The 21,479-nt window shown below is 41.1% G+C and overlaps 1 protein-coding gene across 1 annotated transcript in view; it reads right to left on the bottom strand.

Annotated features, from left to right (window-relative positions):
- ANO3 (anoctamin 3) overlaps positions 1-21,479 on the bottom strand; it is a 254,887-nt gene that overhangs the window by 77,730 nt on the left and 155,678 nt on the right. The window contains exon 4 of the mRNA XM_083348587.1: positions 16,277-16,413. Within this exon, the coding sequence (XP_083204713.1) occupies positions 16,277-16,413 (137 nt within the window). The remainder of the gene's footprint in view (positions 1-16,276; positions 16,414-21,479) is intronic.

Here is a 21,479-nt window from a genome sequence, read left to right as displayed (position 1 = left end):
TCCAGCCATCATGGCTGGCTGAAAAATTCTGCAAACTGAAATCCACACATCTTAAATTTGCCAAGGTTATGCAACTCTGCATTAGAATAGGAGAGAGAGGAGGAAAAAACTCAAGCCACCTTCCAAAATGTTATTACTGTAGCATCTCTCAATAGTTCCAGACCAACTTTAGTTCCAGGGTCACATTCTGGGGAAGTGAATGAGGTTTGTTTCCTCTCTGGGTGAGGAGGGACAGGGATTGACTCCTAGTCTTATCCTTGCAGTGAGTCCCAGTCTCTAGCAGTGTTGATACAGATAACTGAGGATCTTGGTATCACTGAAATAAGTTACTTAAGATAGCCTTAATCCTTACTCCACTCATATTAACTACAATGCTCAGCCCATGAGAACAACATCAGCTCAGGGTCAACAGCGAGAAGACGGAAAGGAGGAGGAGTAGTGCATTTTTGTCACCATGCTGTGCAAATATCACTGCTTATTAGTAGCATATGCCTTTGATGTGTCAATCATTTGCAATTAGATCGGTTAGGTACTGGCTGTGAATTAATAGAGCCTGAGAATATGTTTACTAATGGCTTTACCCAAAGGGATTTAATGCTGAAAGAATCCATTTTCATGTACATCAAACCTTGACACATTTGATCCCAAATGTTCTGTTTTGCTATGTGTACCTTTCTATATTGCTCTTCCAATCCTGGCTGAAGTGTAGGGTTTGTTTCTTGGAATCTTTAATCCTCTGCTTCATTCTGACCATATGTTTGCTTTGAATCAAGCTTTGACTCTTTTGGCTTGGACTAAATCAGGTTAACAGTTTTTGTAAATAATCAGAGATATGGATTTAAGGCTTCCTGAAAGTTGGCGGGTCAGGTCAGTGGATCCTACAAAGAAATGCCGTTCAGTTATTTTTGCCTCTTTTGGAATCCCATTAGAGTGCTGTTTGGTTTTATCTACATTTCAACTGTTCCCTAAAAAGAACTGTTTTCAATTTTATTCTCAAATCTACCATTAATTCACAATTGATTTTATTTCAGTGTGACTGATGTTCAGTATCACTTGGAAATAGGCTCTATTGTAAAAAAAGGGGGGGTTACCTTCTGTAGAGATATGACTGTCATGGCAAATCCTACATTAATGAGAAACTTCAGAACCTACAGATGATGTGGGGAATGTTATTGTTGTTAATGTGACTGTTGTGGCACATTTTGTCCAGCAGAAGACATTGTCCAGGATAATATATCATAAATCTCTGCATGAGATAAAACAGCTGGAAATGACATCTCATGCTGAGATTCCTCACTATTGCTTTCATTATAGTCTAGAAAACCTATGCTAATATACTATGGTGTCACATTTTGTAAAAAAAAGGTAATTGTTAAGCATATATCTCTGTTAAGTTCACTCCCAATAGCATAGTCAAAAGATCCCACTGACCCTTTGACAGTAAGAGTCTAAACTCTTGCTAAGAATGTTCATTTCACAATACAAATTATCTTGCCAAGTAATAATAATAATAATAATAATAATAAACCTTTATTGTCAAAGTACAACATGTGTACATTGAGATTAGCTGAGCCTCCCCCTGTGCTCTCTCCCCCCAACACACAGTGACAACAAACCCTCCATCCCACCACACTATGTGAACCAACTACACCACACACCGGCCTCCCAAGTCAACTCTGCATAAGATTACATCCCATTCAAAAGCCTAACAGCCCACGGATAAAAGCTGTTCTTCAGCCTGTTGGTACGGCTGGCTATATTCCTATATCTCCTACCAGATGGTAGGAGAGTAAAGAGATACTGTCCAGGGTGTGAGTCATCCCTGAGAATCTTCCTCACTCTTCCAAGGCAACGAGCCCTGGCGATGTCATCCAGTGGTGTCAGGGAACAGCCCACAATGTCTTGTGCTATGCTCACTACCCTCTGTAATACTTTCCTATCCGCGGCTGTCAGACCGGCATACCAAACCACAATACCATATGAGAGGACGCTCTCTATGGTGGACCGGTAAAAGAGGGTCATTAGCTGTTGTTCTACCCTGTTCTTCCGCAAGATCCTAAGAAAGTGAAGCCTCTGTTGGGCCTTTCTAGCCACCTGGGTTGTGTTACGGTAACTTTCCAGGTCAGATCTTCACAGAGGTAGACTCCCAGAAATTTAAAGGAGGAAACTCTCTCTACACAGTCCTCCCCGATGTAAAGTGGGGCAGGTTCCTCCTTTTTTTCTCCGGAAGTCTAATACCATCTCTGATATGATTGAAAATATGATTTGATTTAGGAACCTGCTCTTTCCTAATTTTACCTATCACTGGATCCACCTGATAAAGTATTTTATTAATTGTTGATCAATTATTGTATTATTTCATGAGACATAAATCATAATAAGCCTTGGGTTGTTTTAACCATGCTTTGTTGAAGAAGTCACAATGACCTAATCACAGTTAACACTAAACCACTTAATACAATAGTTTACCAAAGCATTCTGACAGGTTTCGGGCATCACACTAAACCAAAAGTAAATTGTAATATGGCTTTGTATGAGAGGTAAACCCAGCCATTTCTCTTATTTGAAAACCTTTAAAAACCTTTTATGAAAACCTTTAACTGCTTTAACAGGTTTTAATAGCTGTTTAACCACTTTTTATTTATTTATTAATTTTTTATGTTGCCCATGTCCCCTACAAGGTGACTGAGGAGGGCATTGTAAGTAGTATTCTACTTACAATGTCTGATTAATTTTCCCTAATGAAGGAAACTTATATTCTCTGGAAAAGTGGACAAGATGAGGGGAGGGATCTATTTTTAAAGTGCAAACCATTGAATCCAGATCTTTGCTAACAAATAAATAAGGCCTTTCTCGAAGTAGGCACAGCACATTTCTCTGATCCAATTTAATTTGGTTTGATTCATTCTTAAACTGCAAAAAATGCTAAATTAAGTCTAATTTATTAAGATATTTTAAGATATTTGAACAAAGGCAAAAGTATAGAGGTCACACTTCTCTGGCAGACAAGAGCTGTTCAAAAGCTCTTTTTCTTCATCCAAGAATGCTGTTGCTTTAAACAGAAGTAGTAATCATATTACCTTTTAATCTATGTTTCAAACTCAGAGGAAACCATATTAAATTGCAATGATACACACTCAAGGGAAGATAGAGGACATTAATCAAAGAAGTTTCTTTGTGTCAGCTCTTCTTCTGAATTCTTTCTAAAGCCCAAATATAAAAATATTGGACAGAACTTTACAGAAAAGAGACTATTGTTTGATCATACCTCCTTATAACGCAAAGAATTCAAGGGGATTTCTCACCCCCCTTTTTAAATAAGGTTAGCTTTGACAACTTGGAGAATTTTATTACAGGATAAGCACCCCAGAACAATTCACATGTATCTTTTTGTCTAAAAGGCTTAGTTTGAGAAGTATATAATTCACCATCTCACTATCAAGAGGCTTGATGAAAGATAGTCAAAACCTAACTAGATAATTTCAGAATTGTTCTTCAGGAAAAGAAAAGCCATACTCATCAGTAACTGAGTTTAAAAATGCTTGGGTTAACATGTTTGCCCATCATTCAACAAAAATTTAAAATAAAATAAAATAAAATAATAATAATAATATTTAAAAATAATAAATATATCAATTAAATAGAAAACAAAAACAAACAAAAAACCCTCAAAGAATTTTTTTTGACCAATAAGTCTTTTTCTGCTGGCAATTTTCTATGTTTCTATATTTGTTTACTTCAAATGCATTTTTATTTATCTAGGTAATAATAGTTAAAGGTCAAAAGCTTGTACTTGCTATAGAGGTATTATATACCCATTTCTAACTTCTACCCAGTACTTTCAATCCATTAACACAGCCTTCTGCTTTTCTGAGAGAGGATTTTATTTTAATAGGGTTCTTATTGGTAGTAACCAATTCCAAAGTAATTTGCTATGTAAGTACTTGAATATCCTTTTGAATAAATTATTAAATCAGTTTGAGCTCATTTCAGCCAGAGCTCAAAAACATCCATGCAAAATCAAAAAGAATTATGCAGTCTAACCTTTTTGAACAAGGAAGGGTACCTGAAAAGTTATTTTTATATTTTGAAACAGAGATGCTACTCCCTTGAATAAGCAACCCTTGCTGGATGCTCATTGTATTGTATCCTTTCAGGCAACTATATCAGACAATTGTATTGTTTGATTCCACAATGCTGAAAGCATACCCTGTATCTTTAGCTATGGTGAATCTTATTTCTAGAACCTTGGTATGCATAATGCAAAGAAAATACTGTCTACATTCACCAAATAAATTCTGGAATGTGAAGTATAAGGTCCACTTGCAATATATTATCAGGTATGCAAGACAAGGCAAGATATCGCATTGGTGCTTTCTGCAGAAATAGAATCATTAGCTAGATGAAAAGCCATGCTCCCAGTGTTGCTCACTCTTAATTCTAGCAGCTTTCCTATAGGAAACCAGCTGATATAATAAAGTGTTGCCAGGGCATATTTGAGGCAGGAAGATGTTGTATTACTGACAACGTAACTGCCGTTTTAAATTTTTGCTTCTATTTTGTCTTTAATTTTCCATTTTGTAACGTGGAAAACGAAAATATTGGCTATTGTTCTTTTATGCAAGGTTTAGACCCAGGTGAACTAAATCAGGCCTCATGGAAAAAGTAATGAACCAAAGTCTGTGCTATGTTTAATTGTGCAGTTTGAAACTGTACTTTACTTAACATGACTTTGCTAAACTTGCTTGTTTCAAGTATATTTAGACCATAAGGACTGGAACAGTAAGATACAGGGAACTGAAAGTAGCTGATGGATGTGGATTCCAATGTACACGGGTATATGAGGAAAGTTATGTTCAGTAGAGGGTCAGCAGGAAGTCAGCAGAAAGTATAAGATTGCTGACAGTCCTACAGTCTCAGGATGGGAAAGGGTATAAAGAGCTGGGACTGGACCTGATTGATTTGCCATTGACCTATAGCTGTCCTTATTGGAACTGCTATGTCATTGGACCTCATTGCAATGGGTTACTAATATAAGTGATACTGTGTTATTATGTTTGCCATGTTCCAAATTATTAGCAAAATAAACCTCTGAATCTTAAAGTAAGAATTATTGTTTTGTGTTGCTGTCTTGTATTTCTTTCATTCATTTTTTCCACGACAGTACATAAATATGTGTATAGATATATTCCATTCCATTCTACCTATGATACTTTTTCACATATCATAGGTAACACAGGGGTGGATGAAAGGGTTAAAAGTTTAAACATTCTCTTAAATTGATCCTCCTCCCCAAAATGCTACCTAACTAGCCTAGTGTAAAAGCATCAACTTCATGATGCTTTACACTAAGTTGGTAGCAAGCCATCACTCACTTAACTGGCATTAACAAGTGCCCTCAAATCAGATGACATCTCCATCTTCCAAGAAGGGGCAGCTTGGTTAGGAATAATGTACATTTGTTTGGTTCTGAATTTTTTCATCAAGAAAGATTATCTGAGGGACAACCACTCCATTTACATCTGCCTCTCCCATCAGATCCAGCAGAGAGGACGTGCTACAGGTATCATTAGGAAATTACATTTGATGGGCCCCAGGCAGCACACTTTCTCTGCTGTGGCACCATCTCAATGCAATATCTTCTCCCCACCCAGACAGAACCTGGCTCTACCACTTTTGTCTTTCCAAAAATCCCTCAAAACCTGGTTGCATCATCAAGCCTGGGGACTTTAAGTGACTGGCGAATTATGAAAGTGGCTCCACTAGTATTAACATCTCTTAACCTAATATTCCTTCTTTTTAGTTTTGTCTTTATAATTTTAAATGTTTTAATAATAACTATTATAATTGTTTAGTATTTATTCATCTACTGTTAGATTTGTTGTATACCACTCAGAGTTGTTTGTGAGATGGTGGATAGATAGATAGATAGATAGATAGATAGATAGATAGATAGATAGATAGATAGATAGATAGATAGATTTTTAAAAGGAGTTAAGGGACATCGTGCAAAGATCCAACTGTCTCTTTTTTTCCACTCAAGGTCTTCAAAGCTTTTTCATATATCCATTTTCTTTATATAAACTTATTGTCATTTGCACACTTCAGATTTCTATACATTGACGATGGCTAGAAAGGTTAACTACTAATGAAAGCCTGGTTAATTATGTAATCAATATTTGGCTGTTGAAATATTTGGTTGTTGAAACCACCCTCTGCTGCTGTGATTTATAAGACTGAAGACAAAGTAAAGATGACTTTCAAAGTAGCTTTACAGACCCTTTGAAAGGATGTAGTGCCTCAAAATGCTAAGTAACAGTCTGGTCCTCACAACCATATGAATTATGTTATATCACATGCTGAAATATGGACCACTAAGCCACTATGACAACCATCATTTATTTATTTATTTATTTATTTATTTAGTTATATTTATATACCGCCCTATTCCCTGAGGACTCAGGGCGGTTTACAGGGAATTAAAAATCCAAGATACAAAAATTAAGAACAAATTAAAAAGTATTAAATTAACCCTGTAGTCAGTTAAAAAACCCCAAATTAAAAATTCTTCCTCAGTCTGGGCCCGAGAGCTGAAAAAGCCAGGTCTTCAGGCCCCGGCGGAATGATCGGAGGTCGGGGGCAGTCCTCAGCTCCACCGGCAGCTGGTTCCAGAGGGCAGGCGCTCCCACTGAGAAGGCCCTATCCCTGGGTGTCACCCGCCGGCAATCTCTCACCGGCGGAACCCTGAGCAGACCCTCCCTGTGGGAGCGCACTGGGCGAAGGGCGTTTGATGCCAGCAGCAAGTGTTCCCTCAAATATCCCGGACCCAGGCCATGTAGGGCTTTATAGGTGATAACCAGCACCTTGAATTTCACCCGGAGGGCAACCGGAAGCCAATGCAGCTCGCGGAGTAGAGGTGTTACATGGGAGTATCGGGGAAACCCCCATTACAACTCGCGCGGCCGCATTCTGCACCAGTTGAAGCCTCCGAGTGGTCTTCAAGGGCAGCCCCATGTAGAGAGCGTTACAGTAGTCCAAACGGGAGGTCACAAGCGCATGAGTGACTGTGCGTAGGGCATCCCGGTCCAGATAGGGACGCAACTGGCGCACCAGGCGAACCTGTGCAAAAGCCCCCCTGGTCACGGCTCCTATGTGATCTTCAAAATTGAGCCGTGAATCCAGGAGGACGCCCAAGTTGCGAGCCCTATCAACGGGGGGTAACACCTCACCCCCCATCATTAGAGGTGGAATAACATGGTTAACCCGGGACGCCGATACGCACAGCCACTCGGTCTTGGCGGGATTGAGACGAAGCCTGTTTCTCCCCATCCAGACCCGAACCGCCTCCAGGCACCGGGACATCACGGTGAGGGCATCACTGGGTTGGTTCGGGGTGGAAAGAAAGAGTTGGGTATCATCAGCGTACTGGTGATACCCCACCCCAAAACCACGAATGATCTCGCCCAGCGGCTTCATGTAGATGTTGAACAGGAGAGGTGAGAGAACCGACCCCTGAGGAACTCCACAAATGAGAGACCTCGGGGCGGATCTCTGCCCTCCTGTCAACACCGACTGCGAGCGGCCCCGGAGGTAGGAGGAGAACCACCGTAAAACGGTGCCTCCCACTCCCAACCCCCTGAGACGCCGCAGCAGGATACCATGGTCGATGGTATCAAAAGCCGCTGAGAGATCTAATAGGACCAGGACAGAGGAGCAACCCCTGTCCCTAGCCCTCCAGAGATCATTCACCAGCGCGACCAATGCCGTCTCCGTGCTGTATCCGGGCCTGAAGCCCGATTGGTACGGGTCCAGATAATCAGTCTCCTCCAGGAACAGAGGGAGCTGATGCGCCACCACACTCTCAACAACCTTCGCCAGTGGGTGCTGAAAGCATTCAAGGCAAAATGTGAGCATTAATTATTATACCTAAGAAAATGAGTAACATACAGGTGGAAGCTGCTTTATGAGGCTAAAAACATTCAGTATGACTATTATTTAAAGGGCAGATGAGCAAATTCATTTCTCTTGCCAACTATTTGATTAAAATTAACTGAAATGATGTATCAAATGTCATACTTCAAGATGTTTTACATTTTTAAAGAAAGCAGATTTCATATTCAAATGTTTGTACCACTTAAAGACTTAAAAGTATTTAAACCAAGATTAAAATTTTGAACTTTTAATGTATTGGGGCCAACTATATCAAAGACATGTCATTTTTATGAAGGGTTAATTTGGCTTAAGAAAAGAGCCTTTCTCAATGCTTTTTTAAAAAAAAATTAAATGTTAGGTCAATGAGAATCTACATTTGCAAGCTTATCTTTCTTTAAGAGTGGTACTGTGAAAATGGCAAAAACAGTTACAGTATGTTAGCAATAAGCATACTGCCTGATGGCGCAGTATGGGTAGGATGCAGTATTGCAGGCTAACTCTGCCCGCTGCCAGGAGTTTGATTCTGACTGGCTCAAGGTTGACTCAGCCTTTCCTTCTGAGGTTGGTAAACTGAGGACCCAGATTGTTGAGGACAATAAGCTGACTCTTAAGAGAGAGCTGTAAAGCACAATGGAGGGATATATAAGTCTAAGTGTTATTGCTAAATAACCTAATTTGACCTTGACTTCCGTGACTTAATTGTCTTTGAAACAATACAGAATTCATTACCTTATTTTAATGCTTTCTGTCCCCCCCCTTCACAAAAAAGAATCCCAGTGGGGCTTACATTTTTGGTTGGGTTTCCTGATGAGCTCCCACTCATTTACTAACCAGATCTGACCCTGCTTAGCTTTTGGAGATTATACAAGGTCAATTACTTATATATATTAGTAAAAGCAGTTCAATTAAAAATATGAACATGTTCCAATTTTAAGTGTTGAGCTGAAAAAAAATATTATAAATATAAGCACTAAATATCACTGGGGAGTAGGCATTTTCCACATTAATCTGGACTTTTACAACCTGTGACACACTATATAACAATCTATATCCATTTATTCTGAGCTCAATGAACTGGGAACATACATCAGACTGCGGCTTAATGCAACATTTCAGATCTGACTGAAAACCATACTAGAATCTAGAGTCTCTGCTGACTCAGGAAGATGTCTTTGAAAACATTATTCTATTCAATAGACTTCCAAACAATGGAGTACTGCAAGAAATATTATAGGATGCGATGAATTGTGGCAGTTCTCCTAGCAATAAATAATCTTTCAATTCAGCAGTTTATCACAACAGTGTTGATGTATGATATTCTGCAAAGATATAAAACTTTTTTCATCAGCAGGTCTGCTGGTACTAATATGTGATCTAGTTCTGGAAGAAGAACCTAGGGCAGAGGGACCATTTGATTGCTCTTACCAATCTGAAGTCCTTTATGGATAGAATTAGTGCATATTTATTTGCAGTGGAGAAGGTCCACAGAAGATTATAGGTAGTCTTCAGCTTACAACCATTTGTTTACAATGGTTGTGTTTTAGTGCCAAACACAATGGCATTGAAAAAAAGGCCTTATGCTTGGTCCTCACATTATGGCTGTCACTGCATCCTCACAGTCATGCAATCAAAATTTGGGCACTTGGCAACCCACATATATTTATGATAGGTGCATCCTGGGAGGGACATGATCACCATTTATGACCTTCCCAGACAGCTTCTGACAAGCAAAGTCAATGGGTGAAGACAGATTCAGTTAACAACCATGTGATTCACTTAACAACTGCTTAGCAATGGAAATGTTGGTGCCCACTGTGGCCATACGTCTAGGACCACCTGTACTGAGAGTTCAGGAAAGCACAGATGCCAGAACTCATAGCAGAAAGCTACTATGGATACTTATAAAGCCGATATGGTATTATATGTTTGCATAACAAGCTTGCTCATATTTAACTGAACTACAAATTTCTCAGTTAAGAAAAAATTCTAGATTTGTATATTACATTAGCTATAAATTAACTTCATGGGCTGGGTTCATATACCGCATGATGATGATGATGATGATTATAATTGTTAGTTATAATTATAGTTATATAAACCCAACAAGAGGCCCCTGGTTAGTTTTTTGTCTAATTTTTTGGGGGGGTTAGGGAGGGGGGAGGGTACTTCTTTTGGTTGTTTGGACAAGGGGGGCAGTCCAACAACCTCTGTTCAGGCCAGTGCCGAGGTAGATCGCGGGGGGGAGGAGCGGGGATCGGTTGCTTCTGGGGCTCCAGGGCTGGTCGTGGGATTACCCATTCCCACGACGTTAGGGAATGGCAGCAGGTGTAGGAACAGAGGGCCGTATCGATCTCAGGGAAGGCCTCTCCGCTGCCTACAACCGGTGAGGCACTCCGACCCTCTGGCTCCGCCCCGAGGTCCCGGGAGTGAGGATGTGCAGCCTCTTGAGCTCCGGCTGGTGTACTTGAATGCCAGGTCTGTCGCTAACAAAGCTCCTCTCGTCCGTGACTTGGTCGAGGGTGAGCAGGCGGACCTGGCTTGCATCACGGAGACTTGGTTGGGCCCAGAGGGCGGTATTCCTCTGGTTGATCTTTGCCCACCAGGTTTCCGGGTGCTACACCGGCCTCGGGCTCAGGGTAGGGGTGGGGGAGTGGCTGTTGTTATGAGGGAGACCTTGTGCCCGTGGGAGGCCACCGTTCCCCAGATAGTCGGGTGTGAGTCTCTCTTTTTGAGATGCGGCCCTGGTGCACAGTTGGGCTTGCTGCTGGTGTACCTTTCGCCTAGTCACGCAGCAGCAGCCCTGCCTGAGCTTCTCGATGTGCTCTCTGGGTTGGTGATTGAGTTCCCGAAACTTATAGTTTTGGGGGACTTCAATCTACCATCTCTGGGAGGATCATCTGAGTTGGCTCGGGAGTTCATGGCTTCCATGATGGCCATGGACCTGACACAAGTAATTTCGGGACCGACTCATGAGGGAGGCCACACCCTTGACCTAGTGTTCTTATCTGGATGGTGGTTAGATGATCTTGGTGGGGGCTCCCCAACTGTTATGCCCCTGTCATGGACCGATCATCATCTCCTGCGGCTGGTCTTCCGTTTTGCCACGCCCCGCCGTGGGTGCGTGGAACCAATTAGATGGTACCGCCCCAGATGCTTAATGGATCCCGAGAGGTCCCAGGCAGCGCTGGAGTCCCCACCTGCCTTCTTTGCTCACAGCTCGGCAGATGCCTTAGTGGAAGCCTGGGAAAGGGAAGCCACTGAGGCTCTTGACCGAGTTGTACCCTTGCGGCCCGTGACCCGGTGCAGATCCCGTCGAGCTCCATGGTTTTCCACGGAGCTCCGGGAGATGAAGCGTCAGAGACGGGGCCTAGAGAGCGGTTGAATATCCAGCCGATCCGAATCCGACCGATTGCGACTAAGAGCCTATATTAGGTCTTATCTCGCTGCGATAGGTGTGGCGAGGTCTAATCACTTCGCTACCCTTATCGCGTCTGCAGATAATCGCCCGGCCACCCTGTTTAGGGTGACTCGCTCCCTCCTTAATCAAGAGGTGAGGGAGGAACCCTTGCAGGGTTGTGCCGAGGAGTTTAACCAGCATCTGTCGGACAAAATCGCTCGGATTCGGACCGGTCTGGACTCTGACTGGGCAGAGTCTGACGATCAGCACACGGGCGGTCTTGTCGATATTACATGGGAGGAGTTTGATTCTGTGACTCCGGAGGAAGTGGACAGGATTATGGGGAGGCTGAGCTCCACCACATGTTTATTGGACCCGTGCCCTTCCTGGCTGGTCTATGCAGCCCGGGAGAGGACACGCAGCTGGTTCCAGGCAGTTATATTGGCTTCTTTGAGTGAGGGTAGCTTCCCTGCCGTCTTGAAAGAGGCGGTGGTGAGGCCTCTCCTCAAGAAGCCTGCCTTGGACCCAGCTGTATTGAACAACTTTCGTCCGGTCTCCAACCTTCCTTCCTTCATCCTGGGTCTATTCGGATATTCCATCTCTCTCTATGGGGGGTGAACTATTACCCCCCGTAGATAGGGCTTGCAACTTGGGAGTCCTCCTAGATTCACGGCTCACCTTGGAAGATCACATAGTGGCTGTGACTAGGGGGGCTTTCGCCCAGGTTCGCCTGGTGCACCAGTTGCGGCCCTATCTAAGCCGGGATGATTTATGCACGGTCACTCACGCGCTCGTGACCTCTCGTCTAGACTACTGCAACGCTCTCTACATGGGGCTTCCCTTGAGGACCACCCGGAGGCTCCAACTGGTACAGAATGCAGCCGCGAGAGTTGTGTTGGGAGTCTCCCGATATTCCCATGTTACACCTCTGCTCCGTGAGCTGCATTGGTTACCAGTTGTCTTCCGGGTGAGATTCAAGGTACTAGTAATGGTGTTTAAAGCCCTCCATGGCAGGGGTCCGGAGTACCTTAGGGAACACCTGCTGCCGGCATCAACTTTATTTATTTATTTAGTTATATAAATATAACTAAATAAATAAATAAATAAATAAACTTCCCTCCGCCCTGTGCGTTCTCACAGAGAGGGCCTCCTCAGGGTGCCACCGGTCAGAGAATGTCGATTGGTGGCCCCCAGGGGGAGATCCTTCTCTGTGGGCGCCCTGGAGCTATGGAATCAGTTACCGGTTGAGCTCCGGACGGCGCCCGATCTTTGCTCCTTTCGCCGCGATCTAAAAACATACTTGTTCGAACAAGCCGGCCTGGCCTGATGGGGGATTGGTGGGGTTTTTATTGCATTTTATTGGGGTTTTACTATGTATTAATTGTTTTTTATTGGGCATGTATTTAATCATTTTTTAACTTTTGTAATTCTGTGTTTTTTATTCTTGCCCTGTTCACCGCCCTGAGTCCTTCGGGAGAAGGGCGGTATAGAAATATTAATAAATTAAATTAAATTAAATTGTACAAATGTAGCCTAAATAATATATTTTGGGCAGTAAGGGCAGAATCCTCTTCAGATTACTTTATGTTTTTTGTTGATTAAGGCAAAAAGGTGCAGAATGTTAACAGATGTTGCTACAAAAATGAGTCTCTAATGAAAGTTTATAAAATGACTTTAGCAGTGACATGGCTTTTCTTTCTGAATGTACACGGATAATAGAAAGAAGAATGAAATTTCTCTTTTAGCCACTGATTGCCTTTATAATGTTAATGCCTATGCTCCTTATTGCATTCTTTTGCAGCTTTTATAGCTGAAATTCTATACACACATAAATGAACTAAGTGCTCCATGGATATCTAAATACAGAACTGCACCATTAACATACAGGTTTATTTTCTAGAGTGATACCTGCATTCCTTTTTGACTGGCTTGGAAATAGCATAGTAACTATTGAAAAGAAATAGCATGCCACCTGCTATTTGCTATTAGTGGCTTTCCACTTTTTTACTTTATGCTATTTCATAACTCAAGGTATGTAGGAGCAAGTGTGTAGGAGTAACATCAAAAAGGAGAGACATGAATGACTAAATATGTAGATTACATCATGGAATCATGATGTACTGTACACCATATCTAATATCTTTTGAATTGCTGCCTCTCCTCTTAATACTTTTGTATTTAAACATCAGCAAAAAGTAAGGTATAGTGTAAATAATAGTGAGTCTCTGCACCTACAAACGTCATGGCTCACATGGCTGGAAAAATATCTGGTTGCAAAAATGTGCCCAGCAATCATTTTTCATTATCATAGCTAACCGAGTTTTTAAACTGAAAAAGAAGGAATGCCATTTTCAAAGCAGGAAGTCTGCCAATAATAAATTGCTTGTTGAAGAGCAACCATTCTGGTTAGGAGAGAGGCTTAAGTAAGGAATTAGGGTGCACTGGCTACGTAAAATCAAGGCAGCCCCATCCAGAATGAAAGGTGGAAAAATCCTCACATCTGGATTGGCAGGGGGGGATGCAAACCTCACAGTGACTCAGTCTTGCTAAGATTATGTTGAACCTGTTCTTCCTCATCCCAATCCCTGCAGCCTCCAGACCCTGGGAAAGAACTGAGGCAGCATCATTTAACTGGCCAAATATATAATAACATTGGCATAGATATATAACTGAGTATTATGTGCATACTGATGATACTTAACCTTATGCCAATGGATGACCTCTCACAGCAGTTTCGTGTAGAAATTAAACAAATGTTGTTTCCCTTTGATCTGTTTTTCATACCCTCACAGCTTCTCCAACAACACAGCTTCTCCAAGGTTTGGGAAAGGGCAGCACAAGTAACAAGTAGAAGAAAAAGAAACACTTCAGGGCAATGGAATGTACTTCATCAAAACACATTTGACTGCCTCTGCTCTTTGCCAATGAGAATGTTATCTCTATCACACAAATCTTTTCACTGAGATAATCCTAAATCTCCTCATGAAGCCTACAAACAGATGGCCAGGCAAATGTGTACAGAAAGGACTAAAAACATAGAGAGGGTGGGTGCTAACAATTCATTTTCTGTTTATTTCATGTAGCGCAAGGGGATATATTTGTTATTCTAGGAGCACAGAGTGAAAATTGTACCATGTGGTACATGTACCATTCAAAGACTCCATATGGTAGGTGATTCCACAAGTATAATGGGTTAGAGATTATTTAATGGATTTCTGAAGGACCAACCCACTCCCATGTGACATAAAATGCCCCATATTTTTACCGATCTGAATGTTCCCTTCTGTGGGGAAAAACCCATAATTTTATTTCATTTGTTAGTGGGATCAAAAGCATCCCTTAAGAGCAATTTCGATAAGAAAAAATGGACCCCAGGAAAGAGACAAATGCCTTCCTTCCACTGACCTTGCAGTTTTATCACTTTCACTTTGAGTGAAAAACAAACAAGAAGAGGAAAATTATATGACCATGTGTCACATATGGAATTATACAGAAGATTACATGTAGAATAATTTTGGAACCATTTATTATTGAATAAAACAGCAAAGTTTATAAATGATGTTTAAATGAAGTGTGAGGAACTTTGACCCAAATCTACTTTATTGTAATGACTGTAAAATGTATATATATTTTCCCATTGCATGTTCACATTTATATCACATTAGTCTCCAGCAATTAAAATACCATAGACCCTTGCATAACATAACTAAAAATAACTCTGCAGATCATAGCCCTTCCCCCATTTCAGTGATTATTGCTCCATTACTGCCTTGGCCATTGAAATCTTATGATCCGACTCCAAAAATTAATATACTGCAACTTTGTATTTTGATTCATCTGTTTTGTCTTTCTTGTTTGTATGGATTACATTTTTGTTTCTTCCTAGCATTTTCCCACAAGGACAAGGTCTGATATTTTTGGATCCACCAAGTGTTGATCCATGTGTTCTTAACAGGAATTGACTAACCCAGGGGTCCCCAAACCCGGTCTATGGTCCAGTACCGTGCTGCGGCATGCCAGCAACTGGTCCGCACAAACAAGCAAAGCCCCATCTGTGGGATGCAGGCAGCACACAAAACCATGCACCCTCCGGGCTGCAGAAAAACCTCTCTCCACAGAACCAGTCCCTGGTGCCCAAAAGGTTGGGAACCTCTGGACTAACCAACTTCTTGCCTGATCCTGATGTGGTTGAGAGTAACTGGCCCAGACTCACCCACCTGGCTTTCAAGCCTAAGGTGTAAGTAGACCACTCAGTCCACTGGTTTCAGTGGCTAACCTGGTGCCTTAGCCACCAGACCAGGGGTAGGCAACCTTGGCTCTTTTATGACTCATGGACATCAACTCTCAGAATTCCTGAGCCAGCTATGCTGGCTGAGGAATTCTGGGAGTTGAAGTTCACAAGTCATAAAAAAATCAAAGTTGCCTAACCCTGCACTAGACCAAACTGGCTCTTGTTTACATGGATTACATTTACAATAATCTATTCTTTAGATGCTATTACAGGAAGTCCTCGACTTATGACCACAACTGAGTCCAAAATTTATGTTGCTAAGTGAGATATTTGTTAAGTGAATTTTGCCCCATTTTACAACTTTTCTTGTCACAATTGTTAAGTAAATCATTGCGGTTGTTAAGCTAGCAATCCAGTTGTTAAGTGAATCTGGTTTCCCCATTGACTTTGCTTGTCAGAAGGTTGCAACCTTTTCGGACATTGCAACCATCATAAATATGAACCAATGGTCAAGCATCTAAATTTTGATCACATGACCATGCTGATGCCACAACAGTTGTATGTGTGAAAAACGATTATAAGTCACTTTTTCCCCAGTGCTGTTGTAACTTCGAAAAGTCACTAAACGAACTGTTGTAAGTCAAGGACTATCTGTACTCTTAATACTGGTATCAGAATAAGGGAAACATAATGTAAAATTTTTTAAAGCTATTTACCTTCAATGAAGATTTTGTCCGAGGTTCTGGTTTCTGCCTTGTAGGTGTACTTTTAATAAGCAGAGATTCATCTGTACGAGAATCATAATTCCCATGTTCCGAATCATCTGTATATGTATCTTTTTCTTTTCCTATGTCTGAGTAGGGAAAAAATACCAGAAACACAGTATCCTATGATTTGGGGACAAAGTCAATATTTACTTTAAGCAAAAATTCTCTTGCTTAATTCTGAAATACATTTTATGATACCAAGGTGCTGTATTGTAAACTGTTTGTCCTTTAGCAATTAAACATGTTCATTAATTAAAATGGACTGAGTACTTGTAGCTGAACATCTCAACTTTTTTTTCCAGGTTTTTGGTGCTCCGGCATTGGAACTGCTTGATTAGAGAGTAGACTTTTCTGTACACCAATGGACAGTTATTCAGGAAGCTTATGTCAGCAAAAATCAAAACAAATCCCCTAATATTGTAGAAAAATAAATCTGCTATCAGCAGAAGTGAGATAGTTGAGTATTCATTGCGAAATGGCTTTTTTTGATTTTTTTATAGGTCAAGTGGAAGCTGTGGTAGCTAATATGTTAAGTATACTGTATTTTTCCGTCTATAAGATGCACCCTTGTATAAGACGCTCTGGCACACGAGTTTCTCTGTGCCAATCAGCTGTTCAGCGGAGTGCCAAACAGCTGAGCCAGCAAATCCAGAATTTTGGCCAGCTGATGATCTTGCCCCCTCCCCCCTCCCATTAGTGGCAAGCAAACAGGCATGCCCTGGGCTGCGGAGGTTAGCATTATTTTTCCATGTATAAGACACTGCACTTGTATAAGATGCACCTGATTTTGCAGGGAAAAAATAGATGGGAAAATATATACATGGGAAAATATGGTATTTTTATTGAATTTTGTGTTATAGATTTACCTACCTTTCCATGTTTGTAAAGTTTATACCCTGTATTCAGCTCTGGGAAGTCGGGGGGGGGGGGAGGGGAGGGTAAGGGAGGGTAAGGGGGAGGGGGAGGGAGGGAGTTTATCTTTTTATAAAATGTATTGTAAAACTTTTCAATAGAAAAAAAAGAGCAATGGGAGGAGAGGGATACGGGGGTGGACATTTTTAAGTTTGCTCCTTTCAAGTTTTGAAGAGATGTAGAGATGTTATTGCAAGTCAAACTGATGTAAAATAAACTACCCCCATTTTATCAGTGTTTTCTAGATCAGATTCTCAAAGACATAGCTTATTGGTTGAAGGGCACACAGACAAAAAATCTGAGACAACTGCTTAAAAAATCTTTTAAGGTGATTGTTTCACGAAAGTCATGTTGGTAGGAGGCTTCAGGGTCTGCACCAAAGATTATATACAGTTTATGGCTATAGGGAGCCATTGAATTCAATTGATTCAAATCTATCCTATGAACCTGATGCCTTGGCTCCAGGATGTGTTCTGCTTTTCATCCTTTTTCCCCCGCCCCCCCATATATATAATTATGGATTTTATGTGATAAACAGTTATAGAGAGTGGCTTTATTGTTCTTTATGTTCTAATGTGTTTTGTAAATGTCACAATCCTGTATGGGGGTTGTAACAGGTCCATCAACTAATACTTCCTTCCCATTGCTACGTTCTTAGAATAAGCACCCTTCTTTTCAATCTATTATGTGAATAGATTGCACTTACAGATTAGGTCACTCGACTGCAGTACATTCATTCATTATTTATTTACTTTTTTTAAAAAAAATCCAATTGTATGAGATGTTGCTGTTGTAGAAAAAAGTCCATCCTATTAGAAAATAGGCCCAGTGGGGGACTTCCGGTGGCTCCGCGGCAACGGAGGGAGCCTTCCCGGGCTGCCCGCGGCTCAGCTGGTGTTTTTTCGCCTGAAACAGCGCCGATCAGCTGTTTGGGCGAATCCGAAGCCCCCTCCTCGGGAGAAGAGGAGGGGGCGAGCTCCCAGGTAGGGGTAGAGTTCTCCAGGGCCGCCTGAGCTTATGGCTTGGGCGGCTGAAGGATTGAATTCCCCCGTAGCCTGGGTTGCTCCCAGCTGGCCGTCGCCTCTGCTCCTGACTTCTTGGAGCAGAGCCAGCCGTCTGCGACCACCCCTGCCTGAAGGAATGACTATGATTTAAAGGAGCAGGCAGAGCGATACAAGAGGAAATGGTAAAGAGGATTACTATGTTTTACTCTCCAGCTTGATGGACTTTTTTGGATTACAAATCTGAAGTGAAAGTGCGTCATATTTGGTAAAAGATGGCGGCTAAACCACCCCCTAAAACTCTTCGGAGTGCTGGAACTTCTCCCGTGCAACAATCATTATTGCAGGCGCTGCATCCTCCTGATGTATTGACATCAAAGGACTTACAAGATGCTCTTGAAAAACATACCCAGGTAATTTTGGAATCAATTAATATTAGATTTGCACAGATGGAGGAGAAATTGGAGAAATTGGAGGAGAGAATGGAGGAGAGGATGGAACAGAAGCTCAAAGCGATGAGGGTAGACATCTTGACTTCAGTGTTTAAAGTGGCTCGGTGTGTGGAAGAATTGGAGGAAAAGCTAGAAGACTTGTCTCAAAAGAATGCTATATTAGAAGCAAAACTATTGGAGAATGAAAATAAAATGGAAAGGGAACTGTGTCTTGCTCAATATTTCCAGATGCAGTTTGCCATTAGAATTAGAGGCTTAAAGGAGAATACTAAGGAAGATCTAAAGCAGCTGGTTTCTGAGGCTTTTGAAATAGTGTTGAAACAGCCAGCATCTGAAATAAAAGGAGGCATGGACAAAGTGTTTCGTGTGAATTCATGGATTGCCAGACAGAGAAAGTTGCCTAGAGATGTGGTGGTATATTTTGCAAAAAGGGAAACTAGAGATGAAGTTATACAAGCTGCTTATGATACTAAAGTTATGATTGCTAATCAAGAAGTTTTGGTCTTAAAAGAAATTCCTACAAAGATTCTAAGGAGAAGGAAGGATTTTACATTTCTTGTGCAAGAGCTCAAGCAGCGAGATATAAGGTTCAGATGGGAGATCCCAGTGGGGTTGATGGTGACGCACGAAGGTAAAAAGTACCGTTTGGTTACTGTGATGCAAGCGCGTGATTTCTACAATAATGTTTTAAATGCAACGCCATTAACACTTTTGGAAGCTGGAAAGGGATCTGGAGAAGGAGTGCATCAAGAGGCCGAAGATGGTCAGATAGAAGACAACGGTGTTGGAGGAGATCAAGATACAACCTCGTCGGATGAATCTATAAAACAGAGGGTGACGCGTGCTGCTGCAAAACGATCTAAGAAGAGAAAGTAGCAGGAATTGCAGAAGTCTATGGAACTTTTACGATATAGTCAAGTAGTCAAGTAGGGGAGGGGGGAAAAGATTTGGGTGTAGACGCAATATATTTTTATATTTGGTGGTTCTGTGGAAAGGGTGAGCTTTTTTGGATTGTGGTACTGGAAGAGGAACGGCCGATTACAGAAGAGTTGACTTTAAAGTTTTTTGATTTGGGATCCTTGGTTAATTTGGAAAATTATTTGTAAGAATGTTATATCATGGAATGGATAAAATGGATGGAGTTTATTTAGGATAAGTATAGGGTTGAGAAGGGGTTTTTTTCTTCTTTTTCCTTTTTTTTTTTGTCTTTAATATATATTTAATACTATTAAGGTTTGTTCCATTCTATATAAGCTAGAGAGTGTCCTTTTCTTATTCTAGTTTTTTTTATACATATATTTAATATTGTTAAGGTTTGTTTTATCCTATATAAGCTAGAGAGTGATGGATTTTAGAATTTATAGTTGTTAGTATATGGTTGCTTAGGTTTGCTTTTATATATATATATATATATATACCTTGTATTCAGCTCTGGGAAGTAGGGGGGGAGGGGGGAGGTAAGGGGGGAGGAGGGAGGGGGGAGGAGGGGAGGTAGGGGGGGAGGAGGGAGGGGGAAGGGGTTTTTTTTAAAGGAAAATTGTATTTTAAAACTTTTCAATAAAAAGAAAATAGGCCCAGTAATAATAAAGTTAAATGAACCAAACACATAGACACAGCAGACAAAGAATCCAGTTATGTTTAAACAGCAAAGGAGAAAGAAAGGAAATCAACACACATCCGTTACTTTTCATTTCTAACTTTAGATGTTGCATTTCATGTAATCTGAATGACTTAGTTAATCACCATATACCATGAATTTCCTTGTAATGTGAAGGTATAAAAGCTTTAAGGAAAGAGTGTGCTTGCTGAAACACCGGGCACTGTGGAACAGAACAATGGACATTACTAAAGAAGCCTTCTAATAAAGAAAAGCTTTTTTACTGGTTCATTTAACAAATAATAAAAGTCCATTTTTCCACAACAGTTTGAGGTGAGAGCTGAGATGAAAACAGTTGATCAGTGAGTACCGTATTTGAGTAAGATAGAAACAGGCTACTTAGGGACAATTTCATCTTTGTCCCTTTGCCCTCACTTCTAAATGATTCTCTTTCCAATCGGAGCCTGATAAAGAACAAGTATAGTTAAGCTCACAGAATGTTCTTCTGGCTTGTTGGTGTGCTTCCACTGGTAAAGGAATACATATTCCCCAACAATCTTCTTTCTCAGTCTCAGTCTGGTTCATGAGGCATGACCATTATGTACAGAAACCTTTTGTATAACAAAAGGGACTTCTCTATTCTATTTCACATCTCCAGCAAGGTTGGAAAATAATGGTGAGTGAAGTGGTGCCACAGACATTAGCATTACATCACCTATAGCAGGGGTAGGCAACCTTGGCTCTTTTATGACTCGTGGACTTCAACTCCCAGAATTCCTGAGCCAGCCACGCTGAGGGGAAAGGGAGAGGTTTCCAAGCTGAGCCATGCTGGCTCAGGAATTCTGGGACTTGAAGTCCAGGAGTCATAAAAGAGCCAAGGTTGCCTACCCCTGACTATAGCCATTGCCATTTATCTTGATAGCTGGGGCTTGTGGGAGTTATAATCTTATATATTGAGACTTTCTAGTTTGTCTTCCTCTGACTGACTCTATTTTAGGGTAATTTATCCGAAGCTGTCATTTTCTAAGATACAGATGAAATTACAATGATATCACTTCTTGGTTAATGAATCAGAATATAAATTATTACATTTCATAAAAAATGGCCATACCATTTCAAAATCAAAACTGAATAATTTTAGTTACTGGGGAATAAAATAAAGCCTGTAACAGATTCTTCCTTATTTTTGT

Source organism: Vipera ursinii (assembly GCF_947247035.1).
Source record: "Vipera ursinii genome assembly, chromosome: 1".
NCBI classification, from domain to species: domain Eukaryota; kingdom Metazoa; phylum Chordata; class Lepidosauria; order Squamata; family Viperidae; genus Vipera; species Vipera ursinii.
This window is presented reverse-complemented; position numbering and strand designations above follow the sequence as displayed.